Source organism: Apus apus, chromosome 9 (genome assembly GCF_020740795.1).
Source record: "Apus apus isolate bApuApu2 chromosome 9, bApuApu2.pri.cur, whole genome shotgun sequence".
NCBI classification, from domain to species: Eukaryota; Metazoa; Chordata; class Aves; order Apodiformes; family Apodidae; genus Apus; species Apus apus.
In genome coordinates, this window is record NC_067290.1 from 5,274,632 (window position 1) to 5,300,766 (window position 26,135).

Consider the following 26,135-nt stretch of genomic DNA (forward strand, 5'->3'; position numbering starts at 1 on the left):
TCTCCAAAAGCCTCAGTGACTTGAGGTGATAGTTGTGATGAGGGACTCCACCTTCTGTCTGAACTGCTGGACCATCATGGGGGGTGTAAAGCAGTACGTTTAAAGTGAGATTTCTTTCTGTAAAGATGTAATGATTGTATAATTGCTGTCTGCTAAAAAAACAAAACAAAACAAAACAAAACAACCAAAAAAACCCAATCAAAATAAGAGCAACTGTCTTTCCCTTGGTATAATGAATTTACAAGGCAAAAGTAACACTGAAGGATCACTCTGAAACAGAGGTGTACACAGCTGAACCCCAGGCTCATGCTGTGGGGCTGTGTTTGAACAATATCTCTATTTCAGAGATCCTGAGCTTCAAGGGGTCTGGAAACCACAGGGGAAGCAGAATCCTGAGCGAGTAGGTTGTACAACATGTACTTTACAGTCCAAGAAGATGTTAATGAGCATTTAGCCAGGAAGCAATAATGCTTCTTTTTGGTTGCTTGTTGCAGAGCTGTGCAAGAGAAGCTAGATATAGCAAAACCAACACCTTCTGCTTTTAAGCCCCTGTTCTTCCATAACTGTTGTTTTCTCATGGACCATCTTGTGGTTTTTGTTCTATATTGTTTTCTGATTCTGACCCTCTTTTTTTTCCCCATACCTATTTTTTTTCTCATGAACTATCTTATGTTCCCACTGAGGATAGAAATGCAGCCTCCACACCCTATCCCAAGGACTTTAGTGTTTGTTGGCAATAGCTGTTTCTGAGTAGCTGCAAGAAATGCTGTGATGGCCCATCTGGTTCCTTGCAGCTTGGTCCCAAGGTCTGTAACCAATCCCCACATGGATGCTGGATCCAGGGGTAGGCATATGGCATTGCTGACACCTCACTGGCCATTTGCACTGCTCTGGCTCCAACTCCCTATCCCAGCTGGGATCTAGCCCTTTTTTACAGCCTGTTGAACTTGAGCCCTGGCTGTTTTCTCATGCTCACAGCCCTGATCATTGGCGTGCTGGGGCTGACTTAGTGCAGTTCTGTACTTATCAAAGGCGATCGTGGAGATTGGAGGCTTTGGGGCTTCTTGGCTACTGTTTCTGTCAGCAGCTCCTATTAACACTAATGGAAACCACACTCTGGCATCAGCAGCACAACACCCCCCCATGTGGTGCTCCACTGTCTGGCAGCGGGATGCTGCAGGATTTGCAGGAATGGGATCATGGAGGTAATTCCTTCTGCGTCACATGGAGATTTTACTGCAAGGGGTCTTGCTATTGCTTCATACATACTGGGCCAGCTTAATCTCTTATTTTCTTTCTTGGGAAGAGCCCACAAATCTGAAGAGCATGGTGGGGTTTAATGCTGGTTCTGCAGGCACCAAGTATTAGAGAGGTGAAGTCTTCTCTTGAGCTCTAGCCTTTGACGTGGTGCTTCAGAAGATTTCTCTGTGGCCCTCCACGCTGCGGGGTATGTCTGCCTGTCTCCAGCAGCACAGCAGCAGCCCCCGAGCAGCCTGTGTCACCCACCCAAATGTCAGCCCGTAGGCAAGAGGATTTTTGCACAGGCTTAGCAAAGAGCTCAGCGACCAGCCCCATTCACAAGTCTCCTTTGTCTTCCAAACAGGCGAGTGGGTGCCTTGCTCCTACTGACTCATGTTGGCCAGACTCTGAGTTCCTCAAGATAAGTGTTTTCATTCTGACGTGCACTTGCTGCATATGTGTTTGCTGGTAGCCTGCAATGTGACAAAAGCATCTGTCTTTCTGTGGTGGTGTGTTTTTTTTTCTGGTACCATCTTCAGTTTCTTTGCTTCTCTGTTGTATCTGGATGAACTGGGGTTCGTTTTGCTGGCTTAAATCATATCTCTGTGAAAATTGTCTAAGGAACTAATCACAAAGCTCAACAAAATAGCACATGGTTTGAAAAGAAGTGGTCACAGTGTAAAAGATTAAAGGAAACTAAAAAAATCTTTTTGCTCCTCAAATCCAAGAGGAGCTTAGGTTTACCCCACGAGATGGCATGGGAGAGAGAAGTGAAATTGCAAAGAAGACAGACACACATCAACAAGAAGGAGTGACCTGTGTCTGGTAGTTCTGCATGTGGGCTTGGGGAGCTTAGCTTGGGGGTACCTGCTCACGACATAAACTTTGACTTTAGAGTCAGTGAGGGGAAAAGTATCTTCTCCAGGACTGGAGCTATCCCTTTGCTTCCCAAGGGGCAGTGGTGCTGAAGTTCTCAGACGACTTCTATTTCCAGCTTCTCTGACTTTTCTTTCCAAGATTTCCTGTGGGGGGAAGTTTGTTGCTGATTTTTGTTTGCCATAACATGCATAATCTGTGGCTTTCCAAGCCCACAGCCAGGGTTTTGGCTGGAATCTGGCAGCTTTCTCTGCTGCGTGGGTCAAGCCAAGTGCTGAAGCCTGGCTGGTAATGAGTTGGAGGTGGAACAAAGTTGCACGCCAGTTTGTCCCTCTCTTGTCAGTGTGGGCAGGATACTTGCCCACTCAAGTAACTGAAGTCTCTGAAGTTTGGAAGCTGCAGATAAGGAGTGGCTGAATGGCAATAAAATGCTGGCAGCACCGAGCAGAGCCCTGCCAGCAGGAAACCACTGCTGTGCTGGGGGGTATGGGCTTGTTTGTGCTGCTTCACTGGTGCTGCCCTTTTGTGCACACCCTTTTCTTGCCTGGCTTTCTGCACAAAACCTGCTTGGTTGCAGTTCAGCCTGGTCTCCTCTTCCTCATGGGGTTTTGAGGCCACGTCAGAGAAGCTGCACAAGCTCTAATGAGGTTGGTGAGGTGGTTTTTGGCAGCTCCTGCCTTCACCTGTGCACCCCGAAGGCTCCCCACTCCTTGCCCATCTCGCAGCCTGTCTCCTCCCTCACCCAGCTGCTGGGGAAGCTTGCTGCCATTATCCCAGAGGGGTGCAAAGACATTTATCTTGGAGACAGGCATCAATCAGGGACGCCTCCTCCCCAGCAGGCTGTGTGGGCCACTTCTGCAACGTGTCACCAGGCTCCGTGCCTGGGGAGAGGCGATCGCTGGCTGTGCCTGCCCATCGTGTGAAACTCCAGGCTCCTCTCATTCAAATATTTTGGGGCATTTCCAGGTAGAAGACTGGATTCCCAGACCCTCATTTCTGCAGCTTTTATTTAAGTGTTATGTATTTAAGATTGTGGTTTTCCTTCCAAGTTCTGCAGGTAACAGTTATCTCTCATTCTTTGGCGTAGGCTGAGGCTTCTAATAGGAATGTTCGAGGGCTTTTTTTTTTTTTTTTAAAAAAAGGCAATCCATCCTGTAGGCTGAGGTGAGCTGGAATTGCTGGGACTCTGTGTACATGTACAGCACCGTGTGGGATGTGTTTTGTGGGATCAGAGTACACGGGGTCCCATGGTCCAGCTGCCACTGAGCTCCAGGATCTACTGCCTGCACAGACCTGCTTCCGGGCTATGGCCCATTCCTCATGCTTGCTGGGAGGGTTAAAACAAGAATAGTGTTTCAATGTGTTGTGTTCATTTTTGGAGCTTATTTTCCCACTTTTTGTGGTTTTGACTCTTACGGTTTCGGTGATCTCTTCCAGAGCTCCTGGGAGCAGAAGTGAAGCTCCAGGATGGAGAATGCTGTAGGCAAATTCTAGCACAGCTGCCTTTTACAAAGAATAATTTGATTTTGTCTTTTCCTCTTTCTGTATGCCCACGTTTTTTCTTCTCCTACAAACACTCCTCTGAAATTACATGCTTCAAATCTGCAGTAGCTGTGTTGCTTTTTGTGGAGGTTTCAATTTGTACTCTCAATGTGCAGACAAACTCATTACCAGATGTAGTAACACGCAGTTATTCTCTCCTGCCCTTTTAGGACTGTGCTCTGCTACCTCTGTGCACAGCCTGTTCTCTTCCCTCCTCCTCCTCCTGGGCTTTTTAAGCCAGTAATAATATGGAATAAGAGACATAAGAAAGCTGGATTTTGGCCTTGGACAGCATATTCTGGGGGTGTGTTGAAGAGGGTATTTGCTCCATCTGTTACATCCCCTGTAGCTGCAGGTCACTGCTCTTGTAGCATCAACTTGTAATTCTTCCCATCCACATGCACATAACCCTGGAGCAAGTGAGGAGCAGAGACAGCTCATCTGATGGGAAGGGGATAGCAGGGGACAGTGACCCTCCCAGCAAAAATGCCCAGAGCTCTTCACTCAAAGCCCTTAAAAACATTCTGCCTCAAGCCCACAGGAGAAAAATTACTGTCTTCTTTTTGAGACAGTCTTCAATATACTACACTGCACAGGAATCCTTAAAACAGCTTTCCTAGCTTCAAATGAGGGAGTTTTTAATGTGTGGTCATGTGGTTTTGGAAAGGATGTTCATGTAAGGTCATATACAAACGTTGTGTTGAAAATTGCTAGACTTTGGATGATAATATATAACAGTGGTACCAAACTTGCTTTTTCTGGGTTTGTTGGAAAAACTGGTTTTGAACTGCTATCTATCACCTTTGGCCAGCAAAGGAACTACAGACCATCAAAGGCACCAAAAAAAGGGTTTGTTTATTTGTTTGTTTGTTTATTTATTCATTACTTCCATCTTACCAGTACTGTCTGTCTCCAGACTGGGTTGCAGATGAGTGCTGGAGAGGTCAGGTTGGACCTGACCAGCTTAGGCTGCGTTTGCTCTCTATGCCAGGGAACCAGCACAAGGTATTTTTGCAGTTTGGTCCTGCTGCATGGGGCTGGGTGGCTGGTTCTGGGTCACAACGAGCAGCTTTGGCAGGGGTTACTTAGCTCTAATTAAACTTGGCAGGAGGTGAAAGGCAAAAGACAACCAGCGTGTTAGCTGGAGGCATCAGGGGCAGAGGGATAGTCACTCAGGGAGCTAGGTTACCCCTCTTGTCCCTGCCAGATGTCCCAAGGGTGGTCTGGATATGTTGGTTCTTAGGGCATTGCTTCTTCAGTGGAAAGGCCTTGGTGCCAAGACATGTATGGCCAGGATACCTTGCCCTGGAGGTGTCTGTCCTTCCACAGCTTCCCTGGCAGACCTCCCTGTGTTGCAAGGCTCTGACCTGTTGCTGCAGACTCCAGAGCCCATCAGCCAGCAAACAGCCCTTCTCTTATCTCAAAACTCATTATCAAACTCCATGCCTAATTTCACCAGGCAGTTAATTGTCCTCTTTGCAGATGCCAGTGTGGGACCTGCACACACACTGCACGTGCACTGTAGTGAACACCATTTCCTCAGCTACCTTCTCCAGCCCAAAGCTGAGGAAAGGCCCCTGCTTCCTCCAGTTTCCCTTGCTGAGTGGATGTGATCTGAGCCTGGAAATTTGAGCACTTGCTTTTGAGGTAAACAAGCCTCAGAGAATAGGTCCCCATGGGGCTCTTGCCCTGGCTCTGTGATGCCTCCAAAAATTTGCAAGATTTGCCACTTTCATTTTCAGCCTCCTGAAACAGACTTGGCCCAAAGACTTGGGCTGTGGGAAAAAAAAAAAGGATAATTCTAAGCATGCCTGTCCTTAAAAAGTGATCATTCACCTCAGTGGAACAATGTTATTGCAAATAACCTTCTCTAATGTCTTTGAAGGAATGTTTGTTCATTCTCACTGGGTACCAGCCACTGTGCAAACGTGTGTTCCCACGTCTCTGCACAGCAGGGGAGATGGAAAGGTGAAATACTCTCTTTTCTTGCAGTAGTTTGCAGCCCCAGAATAAACTACCTTTTACCAAACTTTTTCTTCCAACTTCAAACAACATGCCCATGTAAAATCTGAGATTACTCACTTTAGCAGGAAATGTGAGGAGGAGGAGGTACACTACAGTTTCACACCTTTTTTCTCTTGTTTTTCCATCCAGAAACAAGTTTTGTTTCTGGCTTGACTGATTGGTAGAACCTTCTCCAAGCACTGTCTGAAGGAGACAGCTTATCTTTTGCTGGATCAGAAATGTGCTTGGCTCTTAAGCCGATTTTCTCTGAAATCTGGGATGTTTTCTTTGTTTGTTTCCTGGAGATCATTGCACATGCACAGAGTAAGGGAAAATTTCAAACACAAGTTGTACTTTTCCAGAGCCCGAGTGTCTAATAGGTCAGATCTTTTGATGGCCTGCTTTGAAAATGTGCATTCTTTGGAAAAGAAATATTGCTTGGGTCTGTGTGTGCTTCCCCTTCCACCACACCAGCCCAGGGTCGAGTTGTTTTAGACAGCAGCCCTCTGTTTTGGGGGTAGCAGTATCCCCTGCTCTTGGCCCCAGGGGTGCTGGGTGTGGGATGCCCATAGCAGGGCTCACCACCTCACCTTGTCTGCCTGGAAGCTTCTCTCCATTTCTTGCTATCTTGTTCAGTCCTATCAAAGATACTCCCTCCCCTGCTAACTTTGCCAGGCTGAAAATGGTACTTTAACAGAGGCTGGGACACAGCAGGAGTCCTTGAGTCTCCATTCATTTATCTGTCACTTCTGCTCAGTAAGAACTGTTTTTAAAATAGCTTGTGACATGGAGGAGAGTCGGAGTTTGATTAAAATGATCCCAAAATAATTCTTGTCATGATAGATGTACTTTTTTTTTAAAAAAAAAAAAAAAAAAGAAAATAAAGACCAGACTGCATTTTTGTTTGGAGATCTGAAGTGTCAGTAGGAGATCTTTAGCTCTGGTTGTTTAATATTTTCAAATCAGCATGAGCCACTGTGTCTATTAACCAAGAAGGACAATTAGCTTTTGCTGCATGTAAAGTCCGCCTAGAGTAGGAATATAGAGATGAAAATAGTTCAAATAGTGATTTTAAAGTGTCTCTTCAAAAGTAGGTGGCTTTTCTTCTTGGATAGCACACCATCCTAGTCTGTGAGAGGCTCTCAGTCTTTTCATGTGTGTAGCTGCTTCTGGAGAGAAGTGAAGTGCTGTTATTCTCCTTTCACAAATGGGAGGTGCAGCACAAAGGAAGCAGACAGCTGGGCTGTTGGAGAGCCAGGACTTGCCTGGGTCCTGGGACTCTGCCCTCCTCTATGGGGAACCCACCAGCATCCACCTACTTGTGTTCCCAGCGCATCCCTCACCCACTTTTCCCATTTAGTTTATGGATATTTAGCTCTCCTTCAGCTGTGCCTGGGATCTCCTTATGGTCTTCAGTCCCAGCACTGGATGAACCAAGCCCTGCCTAGCCTCTAAAGTAGTCCAAGAACCAAGATACTTGTGTAGAATCAGCAGCATTATGGGTTACTGATCTTCAGAGAACTGTACTGCCCAAATAACATTTAGCAAGGTGATAGGAAGAGGTTCTCCACTGTTTGTTACTCCTCAGGAGGGGCTGGGAGGGTCTCCCTGGTCACAAGGGCTCTGGCCACGTTGGTGAGCTGAATAGAACCATTTCCTTTAATATTCTTTCTTTTGGGCACATGGACATCATTTGTGAATGTACCTTTATAGGTGGGAGATTTTGCACAAAACTTGTTTTATTATTTAGTAAATACAGTATCAGCTGTCTACAGCAGATGATTGAATGGAGAGATTTTACATGTCTGTCTCAGTGACAGAGCAGGGGGTTGAGGGCTTTGAGGCCACTGGGCAATAGCTGTGCAGCATCTGTACCTCAAACTGACCTTTTAAAATTTCTTGGTCAGTAAGGCTGTAAAACATCCACGTTCTGGAAGTTGTCCTCAGAATATTCTAAAAGAAATATAAATTCTAGTAAGTTCATAGCCCAGCCTGTCCGTGACTTTTCCAAGGGATGCAGTGTAGGTGACTCATGGGAGATGATCCATGATGTTCTCCAGCTCCACATCATGCCCTTCTGCTCTGCAGCACACCATGGTCTTGGGGCACAAAAGTGTCATAGAACCATAGAACAGAATATGCTGAGTTGGAAGGGACCCATCAGGATCATGGAGTCCAACTCCTGTCCCTGTGTGGGGCACCCCAAGAATCACATCATGTGCCTGAGAGCATCATCCAAAAGCTTCTTGAACTCAGGCAGCCTTGGTGCTGTGATCACTGCCCTGAGGAGCTGGTTCCAGTGCTCAGCCACCCTCTGGGTGAAAAACCTTTTCCTGTTATCCAACCTAAACCTCCCCTGATTCAGCTTCCTGCCATTTCCCCCAGTCCTGTCATTGGTCACAGGAGTGAAGAGATCAGGACCTGCCCCATCTCTTCCCCTGATGAGGAAGCCATAGACTGCAATGAAGTCACCCCTCAGCCTCCTCTTCTCCAAGCTGAATAATCTGAGTGACCTCAGCCACTGCTTATAACTCATCCCTTCCAGACCCTTCACCATCCTCATGGCTCTCCTTTGGATGCTCTCCAGTAGTTTGATGTCCTTTTTATATTGTGGTCTCCAAAACTGCTGGCAGTAATCAAGATGAGGCCACACCAATGCAGAGCAGAGTATGCCAGGTAGCATCTCAGGGCTGTGTCACATCAAAGCTCACAAGCTTCAGGAGCCCTGTGTTGTTTTCCATACAAAAGAAAAAGAGAAGGAGTGAAAATGTTACTTTCTGAGACTGCCTAATAGGCTCAAGAGGAGAAGGAAGATCTTCCTTTGATCCTTTTCTTGGATTAAGTTTATTTAAAGGTCTCAGAGCAGCAATGGACTGTACCTACCACACGTACTGGCTGCTGGAGTAAAAAGGCAGGCTAAGCCATTTCAGTTGTGCTTGCAGAGAGCTCCTACGCCAGTCAAAGCAAACATGACTTGACCTGCACTTCTGCCCAAGGCTCTTGCCTGCAGGATTTTCCAGAGGAGGCTGATGCAAGTGGTTGCAGTAGCAGCCCTTGAGAATTGGGGTTAACTGGAGGGGGACTGGGAGAGAGCAAAGAAGGTGTTTGGGCTGGAGAGAGGAGGAGGAGAGAAGCCAGCTGCAGAGTCCAGCCTGGAGGAGACCTCGGAGGGATAAAGGGATTTGTCTCCTGCCTTTGGGGCACCCAGAGGGGCAGCCCAGTGTTGGGGGCTTCACGTGTCTCTCTGTCCATCCTAGACAGCCTCCGTTCTATTTGCCTTCTGCTTTTATTTGCTAGCTGTATTTCTGCTACTGTTTTTCTGGGTTTGTTTTTTTCTGTTTAGTAACAGAGCAGCTACACTTTTACCACAGGCAGGATGATGCTGGGCTGAAAGCTGCCAGATCATGATGCGTTTCAAACAGCAGAGCTCACCAGGTGAGACTCCTGTCACAGCAGAAGTCGACAGGAAGGTTTCCTAAGCAGCATTCACCTTCAGCCCATGTTCATTCACTAGCCCAGAATGTAATAATTTCTATTTCTTGCTTGTATTTTGTGCTGGCTTCTCCATTCTTCGGAGATCAAAGTCTTATATCATTATAAATGGGCATGTATCTGTTTGATCATACATAGAAGAATAGCCAGCAGGGCTAGCTTCGTCTGTTGGATCTGTTGCAGACTCACTCTGCTAATGGCTTGCTTAGGTAAAATAAGATTAAAGTTGGGAGAAGTTCCAAGTTTTCTGTGGTCTTGATAGGTGGCTCCATCTTGGGGTTCTTCCCTTGCACACCAGCTGCAGAGGAAGGACCAGCCAGAAGAGATGGCAGGAGAAGGAAACTTGCAGACAGGACCAGAAGTTCCTGGAGCTGTCAGAGCTGCTTTCTCCAATAAGAGTGGTTGATCTTTATGGCAAAGGGGGGTTGTGTGGTTGGCAATGTGAGAGTTGGATGGACACACCTGGTAGAAGTAGCAAGAGAATCAGGCAGTGGCAAGGTATCTTTTGATGTGTCTACATCTAGGCTTGTCCTGGGTGGTAGCAGGTTGCAGAAGGAAGGTGTAGCTTGGAAAACATGAGGGAGAAGGCCCAGTGTGGCAAAGGCCCAGTCCCAAATCCTGGCTTGACTTTCTTCTTTTAGCATTGTGCATTGCTGTGTTTCAGAAGGTAGGAACACCCAGAACAACGTTTTAGGTCTTTCATGTGTGTCAAACAAATGTGCCTAGCTGGCAGAGTGAATCACAGGAAAGAAATGTACTCAAGGTTTGAGAGGACAAAAAAGAGCATCCACGTGTTTCAAAGAGAGCGATTCAGAGCCTGTGCTTTGTCACTTCTGATAAACTGCTCCTGGATGGAGTCTGGGGCAGTGGAAAGGAGAGATCTGCCCTGCTTGATCGAGAGGCTGCAACTGGGCTTTACCAAAGGGACTGATGTTTTGCTTTCCTATTCCTTATCCAGCAATACTTGAGCCTCTATAAGGAAGAAACCTTCCAGCAAGTGCCAAAATCGTTCTGCACTCTCTGCTGGTGCTGCAAAGCTGCTGGAGTTGGCTTGTAGTATCAGAGGTAGTGAGAGGTCCTGATGAGGATGGGAGCTGATGCTGGGGTGAGTGGTAGCTCTGTGACTGGGCAGAGGAGGGGGCTTCCTTCCTCTGCAGACAGCTCTGGTGGGTTTATGGTCATGTTGCTGAAGCAGACATTTACCATTAGGTCAGGAAATATTTGTATTCTCAGGGTGCTTGAATGAGAGGTTGGTTCAGTCTCTGAGCTGTAAATGAGTGCAGGGCCAGTGTGTAAGGATGCAGGGGCTATTTGCATCGTGTGTGCCCAACCCCAGCCTGATTTCTGAGTGTGGAGCAGGTGGGTACATAGGAGTGTTGCTTCTGGGAGGGTTCTCACCACTCTGACCCATCCCCAGCATTACAAGTGGACTAAGCAGGAAGGGCATGAGCTGCTGCAGACAGAAGGGGCTGTGTGTGCCCGATGCTGCTCTGTGCATGGGACTTCAGGCATGGTGATGGCAGAGTCATTTTCTCTCCAGCAAATTGATTGAGCACCTCTTCTGAGAGAGGAGAAAGTGGCACCAGTGTTGATGGGCCAGGGATGTGACTGGTGCTTGCTGTCCATAAAGGATGAGTGTGTCAAGAGGGGTGGGCAGTGTGGATACACCAGGGCAGAGGGGAGAGGCATCACATCACGTGCCCATGAAGAGGGAATTGTATGGGCACAGGCAGATCACAGAATCACAGAATTTTAGGGGTTGAAAGAGACCTTGAAAGATCATCTAGATGAGTGGGTGTGTGCACAGGGAGCCATGTATGGTCAGGCTGTAAGAGAAAAGGGCCTGCCAACTTGTTATCCTGGAAAGATGTATTGTGGCTATCAGAAACCAAAGCACAGGGAGAGCTCTCTGGTAACAAACACTAACATTTTCTGAAACAACCAGAAAATACACTGTTAGGCAGCTGAGAAGAGTTCCTCAAGACTGGCAGTTAGTGCTGGTCACTTGGGTTAACAGTGAAAAGCCAGCAGAGTTCAGCTGCATCTGCCCAGGAGAGTTTGCAAAGAAAACCCCAAATGCTGGGGATGTGGGTCAGCCCTGCTGTGGTCTTCTCTGCCATTGGGATGGAAGCAGCCTCAGTGCAGGGAAAACCTGATGCCTCTTCCCAGTGCAGAATAACCTGATGGGTTTTCTTCTAGTCTCATGCCCATTGCTGGGGCCTCTGGCCTTCCCCCCATACCTCCCTCTCTCCCTCCCTGTCTTCCCCATTATTCATGCCATGGCTGGTTTTCTGACTCTGGAAGCAGTGAGGAGGAGAGATGCTCACTGGGTTGGTTTTAGCTTTTCCCTTTTTTCACCGGGTGCTGAGAAATAATGAAATATTTATTAGGTGTTACAAAACCAAACCCAGAACAACAGCACAGTGAGCAGTTAAATATTCCTCCTTGCAGTTGTGTGCTGTTAGCTGGTCTCTCTAGGCAAAAGGTAGAGGGAATTACCTGCACTCCCCAGCTGAACAGATTCCTGCAAGTCTGTGCTGGTACTGATGGGCAGAACCATCAGGGACTGGTGTGCAGCACCACTGTGCATCCTCATGTTCCTGCTGGGGACCCTTCCAGCAGATGTGTGGGCACTGTGAGGCACCAGTGCACTGAAACACCCAGTCCTCAGTCAGAGGTGTCCAGGCATGGCAATGAAGGGGGTATCTTTCATTTGAAAATGTCCTTCTACAGAGTTCAAATCTGACTGCTGTTCCAGCAGGTGTCACGTTGGTGCATATGGCTTTATTAGCTGATTTGATTACACATGGAGCTGTGGATGAGTTATTCCATAGGCTGCCACTGACAAATCAGTGGTTAGCCCTAATACATTTGGCATTCTACAATCTAGGATGGCCTCTCCTTGTAAATCTTCTGTGGAACATGGTGTTGCCATAGCATAGTGTAGGTTGCAAGGGAGTTCTGGAGGTCTCTGGCCCAGTTCCCCTCCTCAAAGCAGGGTTCCATCTGAAACCAGGTATGTTCATGCAATCAGGTTGTGAAATTTTTTAAGGCTGGAGATGCCACAGTCTCTCTGGGCCCCTGTCTCAGTGCTTGTCCACCCTCACTGCAACATTGCACAAGAATTCTTATAAATTCTTGTGAAGCTCCACTTTCTACTTGCTTTCAAGACATCATCTGTGGCTCTTGAACATTTAATACTGACAATGTGCAACACACAAAGCTTGGAAAGACAACTCCCCTGTTAGTGCAAGTCATCTTGTTTTCTTCACACATGCAGACTTGAAAGTTCACCTTAAAAGAGAGAAAATCTGCAGTTGTTTTAGGTCTTCAAATTTCAAAGCCCATAAATGTGAGACTTTGCTTTGAGTCTATCCATGAAACAGAGAGGGATACAAACCCCAAATCCAGCTAATATTGTGTGGTTGTGTGATGTAGACCCTAAGCTGTGTGGCTGTGCTGATTCCTGTGTGCTCAGACACAGCAAAGCGTTTTGCAGAGGATGGGTTAGTGAGGCACGTTGCTGTGAATAACTTTCTGCAGGGACCTTTTCTGCAGGAAAGCTCCTCCCTGCAATGCTCCTGCTCCCCCGGTGTAGACGAAGGAGGCAGGATGATGTGAAAAGATGGTGCCAGCTGTTTGCTGGCTGGAGCAACTCTGGAGAAGGTGCCAGGGCTCTGTGCATTCAGGTTTGCATTCGGCTCTGAGTCGGATGGAATATGTGCAAAAATGACATGTAGCAAGAAAGCTGCCAGTGGGCATTTGTCCCAAGGAGGCTGGTGGGCTGTTTGCTGAGATCTGCATCGGGCAAATTCAAGAAATTGCCTCCATGATTTCCTTGTGAGCATGGTGGGGACGTGGCACGTGCCAGAGATTGTTCTTCCCCATTTCTGAGGTCATTAGGTTGTGCTGCAGCTTCTCATAAAAAAAACCAAAAAAGTTAGAGCAAGAAGGTAGGAAGCATTTGGATGCCGAGATGTAGTCACTGGTGAGCTCTTCCCCATAATTTAATCCATTATGGAGAAGACCTCTGCCAAGCTTCCCATCAAAAGCTGTGCAATCTACTAGGGTTGCCAGCCCAAAGCTCCATGGGTGCCCTGCCTGATGCCTGTGCCAGGAGTTCATCATCACTGACTCAATTAATTCCATTTTTAATATGCATGTTTGTATCTGGCAACTTAAGTCTCACATGCTTTAGACACCTAAAGGCTGTGAAACGCTCTGCTGCATAAACACCACGGTATGAACCTGGGAGAGGTCACTTGTGTCCAGAGTCACTTTGTGGAATGTTCTGCAGTCTCTGTCAAACGAGAAGTGACTGTTATTTCTTTAACAGCCTCTGTTTTCCTGTGGGAAAAGGCAGTGGGGGTTGGAAAAGTGTGGGAAGGTAAACAGAATAAACCTCATCCATCCACTACAGTATTTCTGCTTGCTCTGCTTCTCTTCTGTGTGCAGGCACCTGGCTTTGTATTTACATCAGGGGCTGCTCCCCCAGCCTCTCACCACTGGGCTTGCAACCCAGCAGGGCTTCACCTCCCACCAGGCTGGTGCCAAGGCTGTGATATTGTACTGATGTGCTTCCAAGGGGAAGTCATTCTGTTGTTTTCTGCTATTTGTAAGCACACGATGGAAGGTAACTAAGTGAGAAGTGGTTTGTATTGGCCCCTTAGTGGACTTACTGGATCTGCAGAAGCTGTTGGCTCACTTTGTATGGATTGCTAGCTGATAAAATGACACCCCTGCCTTTGGATCAATTAAGCTTCCAGGTGAGCATTGAGAGCATATGCTCTGTTAAGCCCATGGATGGGTTGGTGGCATCACTTGGCCCTGCTTAAAGGCTTTGGAGTGTGACCCTGGGCCTGCCCCGTGCCCCAGTCCAGCCCCTGTCAGGGGTGCTGCCTCCAGCTCCCCCATGGGTGCTTTGGGATTCTGCAGTGATGCCCTTGACCCTTGGTGGGGTGAGAAGAGGCATGAATTGGGAGGTGGAGTGTGCTGGACAGGTTTCATTGGCTGCAGGTCTGGTCCCCTCTGTTCCCTTGCAGGTGCTGACTTTCTGCAGCAGGTGTCTGCAGAAGCTAAACTTACTATGAAAGCTGCTTATTTTTGGTTCAGACTGGCTGCGTTCATGACGACACCCATCACAGTGATGCAGGCACAGATCAATACCCCAGTGCTGCTTCATGGCCTGACAGGGAGGGAAGATGGAGGGTCCCCTTAGCCAAGGACTGGGCTGTGCTGCAGCCTGGTGTGATCAGAGAGGAGAGGATCCCCCTTTCTCTTGGCAGGGAAAATACTTGCATAGAGCTTGGGGGCGAGGAGGAGGCAACTGGCACTTCAAATCTGATGATTCATTTCCACAGCCCTCAGGGAGCTCCTGTGTGAGCTGGTGTATTGGGAGTTTGTGGGGATTTCAAGGAGCATCATGGGTTTTGAAGGCAGCCCATTCAATATTAAGGAAGGAGCATGAGATATTGCTGCTAAGGTGGCATTATAGGTATTGAACAAGCAAAGACTTCTAGAGGTTGTCCTAAGAAATAATCTGGGGAAAAAATAAAATAAAAATGCCATGCACATTGTTAAAAACTCTTTGCTCACAGTACCTATGCTCTTAGTATGCCTTTCCTTGTGCCTCAGAACCCTGATTTCGATGTTACCTGTAGTTTTCCTGTTTCTTTTCTTGGTTTCTTAAGGCCTCTATTGCTTCATCATTTCTGCTTGATGATCACAATGGGTGCTAATACAAAATTGTCGATACATTTAATTAACAACCTGCTTTTCTCTGCTTCCAGATAATTAAATGCTTAATAAAACCAGACCTAGCGCCTTCCCACAGGTGTCTCCCACTTGATCACTACATTGTCTCTGGCTCCTCATATCACTGACCCAGTTTTCAATTCCATCAGTAGCTCCTATCAGCTCGTATAATATTGGAGTGTGTTTTCTGTCAGATGCTGCATGTGTTCCCCAGGGGCTCCTGATGTCTAGGGTACTACTGGCAAACACCACAGTGGTCTTAGGTGCCTGGCGTGGCAGATGGACTCTTGCAGCCAAAAAATTAGATCCTTCCAGCCATAAAGCCAGGAGCTGTTGGCAGTGCTTTTCCAACAGGTAGTGCTTTTTCCACCAGGCTCACTTCAGATGGTGACCAACACTGAGGTGGGTCAGGTTAGAGGGATGGTCCTTGCTCCTGCTCTGTGGTGCTGAGTCTTGTTGGGTGTGTCAGACCCTATGGAGTGTGGGCTGCTGCCCTGGGTGTGGGAATGACCTGCCTTTCCAGCACCCGTGGAGATGACAAAGGCTGTCCCATGTTTTTTGAAGCAGAGCACATAGAGTCTTGCTTTGTCACTTTGAACACCTCTCCATAAGCCCCAGGATCAACTAATCCCAGATTATCACATCAAATGGCTGCTGCTCCCTAGCCCTCCTCAGCATGGTGCTGCAGAATTAATTACCAGTATTCATGATGTTCGTTACCACAGTCCCTAAACACCCTGCATGGTGCATAGTCTAGATCTAGTGATATTTATTGTTGCATTTTCCAAGTGGTCCCTTTTCTGCTTTTTATCACTAGCTGTGTTTACCAGGCTTCATTATGCTCTAGTTGTTTGGATCTCAGTAGTTTTTGATACTTTATTCAAAGCTATTTAAATACTTGGAGCCATTAATTTTATTTTTCTTCTCCATTCTAATGGGCTCATTTCTCCTGCTGGCAAACAGCTGAGAAAAACCCCCTCTTCTTCAGACTTTGATCATTAGTAAATCGTTGTCCAAAGTCTAGCTGCTTTCTTTTCCCTTTAAATTTGAAGTTGTCTTATATACATCTTGTTTGCCTCCTTCTTGTTTGTCTGAATGAATTCTTATCTTCCAACAAGGAGGATCAGTTCCGTATCTGCACTGCTTCATTGTGTCACCTGCATCTTAAGATGTTGTGTGGGGCATTGCTGGGACACGGCTTATGTGCCTGCTGTGACTTTGTGCTATAAGCTGAAGAGGTGGGGGTTTAGCTCTGTCTGGTTTTAAACTGGCAGATCAATTGGCAGAATGATGGCATCTTATCTTACAAGGCTGGAACAAACCCTTGCAAACTTTCTGTTGTTGTAAATTGTGCCCTAATTAAAACTGTCTTGTAAGTTATAGCAGCTGTATGCTGGTAAGGAACTGTTTTGAGCAGGAAAGAGAAAGCAGAGAGAGATTGCTTGGATGAGAACAGGTTTGCCCTCAGATTATTTCCTTGGCATTGAGTTAGCAGTAAACTCTTCCACCACTGGTTCTGGATGGTGTTTTATATGTTACAAGCCAGAAGAAATGAACAAGGAAAAAAACCCAAATGAGGAAAGACCCAAGTTCTGGAGCACTGATGAGTGCTGTGTTCCAACAACCACCTCACAAGGCTTCCCAGTCAGTGATGAAACCTCATCTTCTGTGGGGAGGAGAGGCTAAATGGGAAGAGATTGCACTGGAACAGCCTCTTGCACTCCCACAGCAGCTTGCTGTTGGTCTAGGTATACCTGAAGCGGGGAAACCTTGTGTGCGTTTTGTGGCAGCAGAGTTGTTTAGAAATGATCTTCAGGGTGGTTTTAAGTGCTCATGATGCTTAAATGAACTTGGCAGGGTGAAGAGTGCACAAGCGTGTGAGTACCCACCCGTGGCTGGTTCCTCATCTACTGCTGCTGTCCTCAAAGGAGAGCAGAAGTGCACATTACAGTCACTCCAATAAGATGGTGCAGCAGAATTATGGGGTTTTTTTCCTCATAGGTAAACCTTTCTTTACTAATTTTCTCCTTTTGGCATGTTTTGCAGATAAGTAAGCAGCAGCTCCAGACCATCAAAGATCGTTTCCAGGCCTTTCTGAATGGAGAAACACAGATTGTGGCAGATGAAGCCTTCATAAACGCTGTCCAGAGCTACTACGAGGTAAGAAGAGACAATCCCTCTTCTCACCCCTATTCACAGACAGGGTCGAATTCTGAACTGATGGATTTCCTTTTATCAAAGAGCACAAAACACAGGCAACTGCAAGGCTTCCTCCATCTGATGTCTGGTTCATCACAATGTTCGTGAAGTTCAGCGTGTGAACATGGAACCACATAGCAGTTGTGGCAACCACTACACCCTGGTGTATCTTACAGCTTGGTTATGGGGAAGATGACCCTTCCTTCAAGCTGAAAAATATCTTCTTGATGCTTTTACACAGTGTACTCTATAAAAGGGAAGATGACACAGTATAAAATAAATGTCACCTGCTCCCTATGAAAAATACCAAGAGAAAACTGGGCAGCATGTTCAGTTCTTGCTGACAGTTTTGCTTTGTGTCTAATTGACTCTGGGATTTTCAGCAAGAGTCTTGTCTGTTCACTTTGGTATGACAAGTGCTGTAAAGCAAAGGGGCAGGGAGGAGGAGGATGTACATCTACAAAACTGGATGATACTGAAGAACATGAAGCATCATTCATAATTATACATGTCTGTCTTTTTGCACCTCTTGGTTTGCAGCCCTTAATGCTGCTTTTCATATCTTTTCTCAGAAGGAAAGAGCTTCTGGTTTTGAAGAAAATCAGTGCTTGTGATTTGTATGAGGAATGTTGCTTATTCTTTTTGCTTTCTGCAAACCATTTCTCTTTCTCCCTAGAGCTATTCTGTCAGAAAAGGTGAAGACTTTGAGTTGCCTACATAAAATATTTCTCTGGAAGTGGAATCTTAAGAGGGGACCAAAATCAGATACTAAAACTGAAGAGAATTTTAACTCTATAAAAAATGCCAGCAGCTGCTTCTGTGTAAAGAAAGCAAAAAATATGTCTGGATTAACTCTGTTAAACTGGCCTATTAGTTACTGCCCCATCATTCTCTGTACAGGAAGGAAGCTGAGAGTAATTTACATCTGTTATCAGAAAATAAATTGCCAAGGGATCATCAGTTTATCACAGCTTCACCAAACAGGTGCTCCCAGAGAAGGTTTTCAAGATGGCATGAGCTACGCTTTAGGATATAAGAGCAGAATAATTTGTTCCAATAAGACTGTTAGGCAGGAAAAATAAACTGCTTAAAAACAGGCAAAATGCATCTCTTTTTCACTGGTGGGTCAGGCTGAAAATTTGTCTTGACCAGCTCCAGAGCTCCTGTGCTGTGTAATTACTCCAGAGGAGCAAATGTACCCAGAGCAGTTGATGAGCACGAGATGTCTGCAAGCCCCGTGTCTTCAGTTCAAAAGGACACACTACTGGCTCTGTCCTCTTAAAACAGGCCCCAAAACAGCCTAATGCATCACTATGTCCTTTAGCACAACTTCCTTTTTCTTCTTTTCCAACTGTTGGTCTCCTTTAATTCACCACCATGTACTTTCAGCTCCTGTGCAGCTGAGGCACAGCTGTGCCTGTGTCCTCCTAGGACCCCTCTGTGGTGGCAGGAGGCAAAGCCTGGCCACAGAACCCTGTCCTTGCTCAGTGCCTGAGCCACCTTCCCTGCTGAGGGTGCCTCTCCTCCCCTCTCTGCAGAGAGCTGCCCACCCTGGGCAATCACACCAGACCCTTCTTATCTCAGCTCCTGCAAATCTCAAGGGTTTGTGCAATTTACTGTCCCTTGGATGGATGCTATCTAGAAATCAGTGTTCAGGTACTGGCTCACAAAGCTGCATGATAACTTGGAAAATACTAAAACCTGGTTCTTTGCTGAGCTGAAATCAGCCATTTCTGTGTAGGACATGGCTGGTGCTTCTAAGGGGTTCACTTATGATCAGTGCAAAGTAGGATCATTACCTGAGGAAGGATTATTTTTTTTTTTTTGCTGGAGAAAGAAAGAGGTAAACATGACATAGTAGGTCAGGGATGTGTTTGCTCTTGCCAGGATGTGTTTGCATGGCCACCTTCTGCTGTTAAGTTTGCTGTTGAGGGGCAAGTGTGTGATTGCCAGTCCCAGGCTAGGTCACAGGCTGGTGTCAAACGATTGAGTGAGTTGAGCAGGCTCCACTGCTGGTCTGCAGAGCATCACTGGGCCTGCAGGAATGCTGCAGATCCGTGTGTGCAAGGTGGACTCAGCACACTCCAAAAGACACTCCAAGAGAGCCTGTCTCTTGTTCTTTTACTTCTAATGAGTAAAGCTTCTGTCAACCAACACTTCATGCAGCAGCCCCTTTGGCAGGTGCTATGGAAGTGCTTTGTTAGACCCATTTCCACTCTGGCAGACAGAGCCAGGACCACACGTGACCTGGGGATTCATCTGTGGATGTGGCAGGAGATGCCTGACCCAGCTCCCAGAGGCCAGCTCCTCTCTGCCTGTGCCAGTGTGTGCATCCACACTAGGATTTTGCCCCAGGAATTCTTGACTCCTGGCAGTGCTGCTAGGCAGTCTTACAGCTGGGCAGTCTTACAGCTGGGCCTTTTGCTTGGTATTTCTAAAGAAAGCAGCTGGCTCTGCAGGACAGAACACCTCTTCTGTCTTTGTTATCTTCCTGTTTCATGGTTTTTTCCTGCTGCTTTGTGTCCGGCTGGTGCTGCCCAGTGCCTGCCTGGTGCCTGCCAGCTACAGCCCCCCTCTCCTCTCTACTGGAGGAGGAAAATCAGCACTGAGGAAAGACAAGAAGCCAGGTACCTCTGCTCTAGGTGCTATCACCTCTCTGACAGGCCTGAGGGCCACAGGTAACAGCAGCTGCTGGCAGGTGTGGGAAGTCACTGGTGCTGTCACACAGGGTCAGGCCAAGGACACCTGGAGTGAATGGTTTGAGAGGGGATGTGGGAACTGAGGATGCCACAGCAGAGACATTCACTGTGACCTCCCACTGTTCCCAGCAGCCAGTGTGCTGGGGACTGCCTCAGCTCTGTTGGGAGCTGGGATTTTCATAGCTCTCACCTATTACTTAAAAGCACCTGCACACAGCCAGGGTGTTATCACTCGTATTTAAGCTCTGCAAAGAAAAAAAGTGTGTGCTGTTACCATTTCAGCGTGGACTGAAGAGGCAGCTGGTGGTGTCCTGTCTGTCTCATCTGCAGGGAGCACTCCCCAGCACAGTGATGTTGGAAGGAAACAGCCCAGCTCTTCCTCAATGGTATTTCTGGGCTGGTCCTGGAGAAAAACCCAGTACCACTGCCAACAGATGCCTGTGCCATCAAGCATCTGGGAACATGGAGTGCTGTGTTGTTGAGTGGTATTTAAAAAATCTACCATGTCCTTAAGTCATCTTCAAGCTCTTTAATTATTGAGAGCTGACAGATACACCCCTCTGCTGGCACAGCTTCTTCCCAGCCTGCTGCATTCATCCATTCCCAGCATCATTAATAAAACAGCAGTTCTTGCTGGGCATTGATTTCTCTCCTGTGTTCAGGGCTTGGGAGAGGAGAGCCAACAAAGTATCCCCATGTTCCTCTCTCACCCTTCAGCTCCGTGTTGCTACCATGGCATCTCCTGGGGATCTGTTGTGTTTTGACCTTTCTGCTCTTCTTGCAGTGGTAGGAGCATCTTCACCAAATGCCTTCTCCCTCCTGCTGTCAGTGTCCTGCCCCTTGCAGGCTGCTCTCTCTGCAGAGCCTTCCCAGGCAGCTTCAAGCCATGCTGAACTATCCTGTGCTACTTTAGCAAAGCTGGAGCAGGAAAGGATTTGGCCTTCTCCACCGGTGGCCATGCCACAGGCTGTGTGCCTTTGAATGATCTGACTTGCCTTGGTGTTCACCCACCAGTCTGCAAAGATCAGGCTGCTCATTCTTGTCCTTTCTTGGGATGTTTTAACTTCCAGTGCTGGCTACTCATGTTGGAAAGATCGGCTTACGGGAGAGGTGGAGACACATGTTCACTGAAGGTAACATTAAATTAATTAATGCACTGCCATTCCTGTCATCTTGTGACAGCAGGGCAGTCTGCAAAGATCTCCTCTGGTGTAGCAGCTTAATGTAAGCCTGGTCCTTGTGCTGGTCAGAGGTTTCCCAGGGGCTTGGCTACTGGGATAAATGCAATGCAGTGCTGCTCAGTAGAATGGGATGACTGGGCTCCCTCTGGCAGGGCAGAATTTGGCCAGGTGGATGGAGTTGTGCAATAACTTCCTTATTAAACCATTTGATAGAGCAAAATAGAATCTTACCTTTCCCAGAGGGCATTTATGGATCTGATGAGGTGCGACTGCAACATCGCGTGAAGTCCTAATTGCATCAGAATGTTCCATTTTAGTGGACAAAAAGCAGAAGCTTCGCCTGATTTCATTACTCTTCCCAAGGTACAGCTGAAACTTCTGTCCATCTGGCAACATGTGGCTGCTGAGTGAGGAGCTGGGAAGACAACTGGCAGTCAGTGAGCATGTTTCCCAGTGCTGAAACCACATTTTATGGTACTTAAGGAGGGGAGATTTAATTTTTTTTTTAACTGACACCATTTGAAGTTGCCCCTTTTTTTGCAGGTGTTCCTGAAGAGCGACCGTGTTGCGAGGATGGTGCAGAGTGGAGGGTGCTCAGCAAATGACTCCAGGGAGGTCTTCAAGAAGCACATTGAGAAGAGAGTGCGTAGCCTGCCAGAGATCGATGGGCTCAGCAAGGAGACAGTCCTGAGCTCTTGGATGGCAAAGTTTGATGCTATTTACCGTGGGGAGGAGGATCCCCGCAAGCAGCAGGCCAGGATGACAGCAAGTGCTGCCTCGGAGCTCATCCTCAGCAAGGAGCAGCTCTACGAGATGTTCCAGAACATTTTGGGGATCAAGAAATTTGAGCATCAGCTTCTGTACAATGCATGCCAGGTAAGGCCAAAGGTCCTCTTCCCAGGCTGGGTGGAAATGGATGAGGGTTTCTTGGGGAAGGGATTGCCAATGCGAAATACTGCTGTTGTAAACTGGAAGCTTTGGGTCTGACCAGACTGCTTTTGAGAGAATTTCCACCAGCAATAGTGTTTATGGTTTGTGGCTGGACTTCTGCACTGTTCTGGCTGTCCGGTTGGGCCTCCTCCTCTTGTTCGTGCTCGTTTTCTCCTGCTTGGTTTCTTAGGGTTTTCAGCAGATCTTTCAGAAGGTTTTTATGTAAATTTGCTCTCCTGAAACCCCATAGGATTGCTGCATTGGGAAACTTCTGTTCCTCCAGCGAGGAGTCTGGATCAGCAGGTCTCTGTGCCTAAGTGGGCTGTTTTGCTGTGACTTGCTTGCCTTTCTGCTGTCACATCACCCATCTAAATGACAGAAATACGTCCTTGCAGCCTGCAATAACCTTGTTAGCAGTTGAAGCTCAGATGCCCGCAGGGTGGACGTCTGATGCAAACTCTTATTGAGATTGTGCTCATTCTCCTTAATTAGAGGGGAGCCTCTGTGACCCCCAGATGACTGTGGTGGAAGGAGAAAGCATCCCATACCCCCATGAACCCCCACAATGCTGGCTCTGCTTGCACTAGGAGTTCCCACAGATAAAGCCTCTCCCATTCCTCTTTATTTTTTACTCCGGTTCCCCAGAGGTGTGGAGCTGGGACTCTGCAGAGCTGCTTGCCTTTCCAGCAGCTCTCAGTGAGGGATGTCAGTGGCTGTCCTGGCTCTTGGTGACCCAGATTATAGTCCCCTGCTCTCAGATATAAATATCACAGGCAGGATAAAGGATGTCAGAGTCACGGGCAGGGTAAGGTAATGCTGTGGAAAGTTTTTGGAGAAGCAGACCTCAGTCTCTCTCCCGTAATTCAGGGGTTCAACTTCTTGCTGAAATTACTACATTTGAGACCTATTCTGTCTGTCTTCTGTCTAGCCATTTCCAATTCTTTTTAAGATACAGAAAATTATATTTGATCTGTTTTTTCCTCCTGTAAAGAGCTTAATTATCTCACATTTGTTCGTCTTCATCTCAGACCTTTATGGCAGAAGGGGCAGAGGATAATTAATGTCCCTGAGTAAGGCATCTTCATGACAAAAAGGCAATAGCAATGACTGGATCAGTCCTCATAAATTATCTTTACAAACCAGATTTTGTGCCTCCATCCCTGGATGGAAGACTTCTTTAAAATCAAAACAGTAGTATTTTCAGTGATGTGTTGAGATCTGAGTCAGTGCTGCAGTTGTTTTTTTAACTTGCACCCACTCAAGCCCTGTCTCTCTCATCCTACCTTGACCTGTGCTCAGCTAAGGAACTGGCAGGGACACCTAGTGGAAGGTGTCCCTGCCCGTGCAGGGAAGTTGGAACTCGATGATCTTTAAGGTCCCTTCCAACTAAAAAACTTCTGTGATTCTGGGGTGGTTTTGTGTGAGCATGTGTACGATCCTACCCTCTTGGTTTTGTGGTTCCTAGGGATGCAGAAACCAGTATTTTAAAGTGGCTGCCCTGCTTTTTGGATGATCTCTGCTTATGAGAGCCCTTCTGGCTGACACCGTGAACCCTGTGGCTGCTCCCTGCAAATTGCCCTGTTGCATTGACCAACCTGTTTCCTGCAGCAGCTCCTGGCTTTACTCTGGAAGTGAAGGATTTAATTCTGGGTCTTTTCTAATACTCAGTGGCAGCAAACCTGTAATTTAAGCTTTTAGAGAAAGACATAATTTCTGTTGAAAGTGAGTATTAGCACAGGAGTTACTCTGGTTTTAATACCTGGCTAGTAAGGATTAGCTATGCAGAAGGGAAAGCCCTTTAACACAGTGTGGTTCAGAGCCTGCAATGTCAGCAGATGTTCTGCTGTTTGGTGTGTTTCTGGGGTGCAGTGTGAGTGGTTGCAGTGCTGTGCTGCTGGCATGGTGGGGTCGGAGCTTCCCCCATGGGGAGTGGAGCTGGGAGCAGGTTGCTTTTCCCATTAGGTGCTATGGGGAAGGGAGCACCCAGCAGAACTGCAGGCAGTGCTGTGGGAACCCTCATTTGGGTGCTGCCTGTGGTCGTGTCATGTGGGATGTACCAGAGGGATCTCTGGAGCTCCCCAGGCACCAGCAGCTACTCTGCACTTCGGTCTTGTTCTGAAGCACCAACGTTGCTGTTACCACTTCTTCCCACTGGGTTCCAGCCATGACTTGCAGCCAGTCTCTTGTAGGGTATAAGTAAAACTTGTCAACCAAAAAAGTGGTTTTGTTTGTATGGGGAGTTCCCAGCATGGGTTGAAGGTACACACCACTTGGCTAGTGTGATCTCTGCAGCCGAGCTGCAGAGGAGAGTGGAAAATGATATGCAATGAGCAGTGATTCAGTATCCTGCCCCTTTCACCCCATGAATGCTCCTTCCTGATCTCTCATGATGAAGCATGGGCATCAGCCCTGAAGTAGGAAATTTTCCTTCCTAAACTCTAATAGTAAATTATTTCCTACTGTAACTCCAAAAGCTTTTGGTGTTCGTACAGGGGAGATTTCAAAGCCACAACAGGAGCTTGGGTTCCTGATTGCTCCAGGCTGGAGCTTGCCCTGTCAAGCCCTGGGCTCTACCCTTTGTGGCTTGGAAACTCTCCTGTGTTGTAACCCCCCAGACTGTGCCAAGCTGCTCTCCACCAGCAGCATCTCCAGTGTGTGAAGACATCACTCAGAGAACCAGAGATACCTGCCAACATTACAGCACTAAAACCAGAGACATCTGGAAAGAGAAGAACTGTGTTTATGGCGTTGCAGCAGCCTGGATGGGTGCTGGGTGGGAAGGGACCCAGGCAGCTGGAAGGGAGGAACATGTCCTTGCTGTGCATGGACAGGCAGGGCTGGGACATGCTTCTGTAGGATTTCATTCCAGCTGCTCAGTCTCTCCCCGCCACTTTGCATTTTCATAAATTTTCATTTCCCTCATCTGCCTCTCTCTGTTTGACATGTCATCTTTTGTAGACACCTCTGCTCTGCCAGCCTGTCCTGCAACCAGCAGTGAGCTCTCTTCCTGGCTGGGTTTGCAAACACCCTTCAGCCTGCAGCCATGCTTGAAGCACAGATCCCACACATTGAGCTTTGTAGCATTGGCCCCTTCATCCCTAAAAATGGGCATTTTTTTTCTATTTTTTGTGCTGTCTTGGTTCAGCTTGGATTGCATTTCAGCCTCAGCAGTGCTCATTGACCTTCGTGAGAAGACACTGTTGGTCTGACTCTTGTCTCGTCAGAGTTAATTGGAAAGACAACTTGAATCTTTTTCTTAATAATTTGAAGCTTCTGTTGCCTGTTTCTTAAGAACAAAATATTTTATATACTCTGTTTGTGAATAAGCTTTAAGGAGAAGGAAAACACTGTCTGTTCCTGGATGTGCTGAAAAGTGTAGTATTCCCAGAAATGCCATGTGGGCTCAACTTGCACACATGTGGGTGATTAATACAGTTGCTTTCCTCCCTTGGGCAGGGTACAGGCAGCTCCTGCTGGAGCCCACCACGGACCCTGGCTGGGAGCCCCCCATGCTGCCAGCCCCAGGCTGCATGTGGAGACCAAGCAAACCTCCCAAACAAAGCTGAGGGCAGTAACCAGCTTCCCAGTGGTGGTTTGGTGTTGTATAGGATTTTTTTTTATTTACGTTTATCTTCTGTAGATGGGAGGGATTGGAAAACGGAGCCTTTTCCCTGGCAGGCTGTCTGAATGCCACAGCTCTTTCTAGAGCAGCAGCACAGTGCTGTTAATGCAGTTTATCAGGCAGTCACTGGTGCTTAGAAAAGCAAAGCTGATGGCTTCTCCTGCTGCTCCCATGGGCTGGGAGTGGAGGGACTGGCTGGTTTGACATCCTCTCCCTTCCTTTGGTGTGCAGGGTGGAACTGCCCCAGAGGTGTGCAAGGAGGCCAAGTGTGAGAAGAGTTACTAGTTATTGTCTTCCTAAAGCATGAGCAGGAATATGAGCTGAGACCCCAAACACTTCCTTGAACTTTTCCTGTGGTCTGGAAGAAGGTGTTTTTCTCTCTGTGGTCTTCTGTTACATCATATTCAGTAATTGCATAATGATTACATCACTGGGACTGTGTCTCCATTCACTTCTGAAATAATATTCTGTTTGTGCAGGAGGATGATTTCTAAAGGGATTTTTTTAATCCAGTATCCCCAGGTGGTATGAGATAAGTGTATTCTTAATTTGATAGTGGTGATACAGCAGGATCTGAGATAGCAAAAGGGATTGATG

General features: G+C 47.2%; 1 protein-coding gene across 11 annotated transcripts in view; it reads left to right on the forward strand.

Annotated features, from left to right (window-relative positions):
- CADPS (calcium dependent secretion activator) overlaps positions 1 to 26,135 on the forward strand; it is a 215,961-nt gene that overhangs the window by 24,770 nt on the left and 165,056 nt on the right. For all 11 annotated transcript variants that reach the window (XM_051627715.1, XM_051627722.1, XM_051627717.1 and 8 more), the window contains exons 2-3: positions 16,954 to 17,067; positions 21,530 to 21,862. In XM_051627715.1, the coding sequence (XP_051483675.1) occupies positions 16,954 to 17,067; positions 21,530 to 21,862 (447 nt within the window). The remainder of the gene's footprint in view (positions 1 to 16,953; positions 17,068 to 21,529; positions 21,863 to 26,135) is intronic.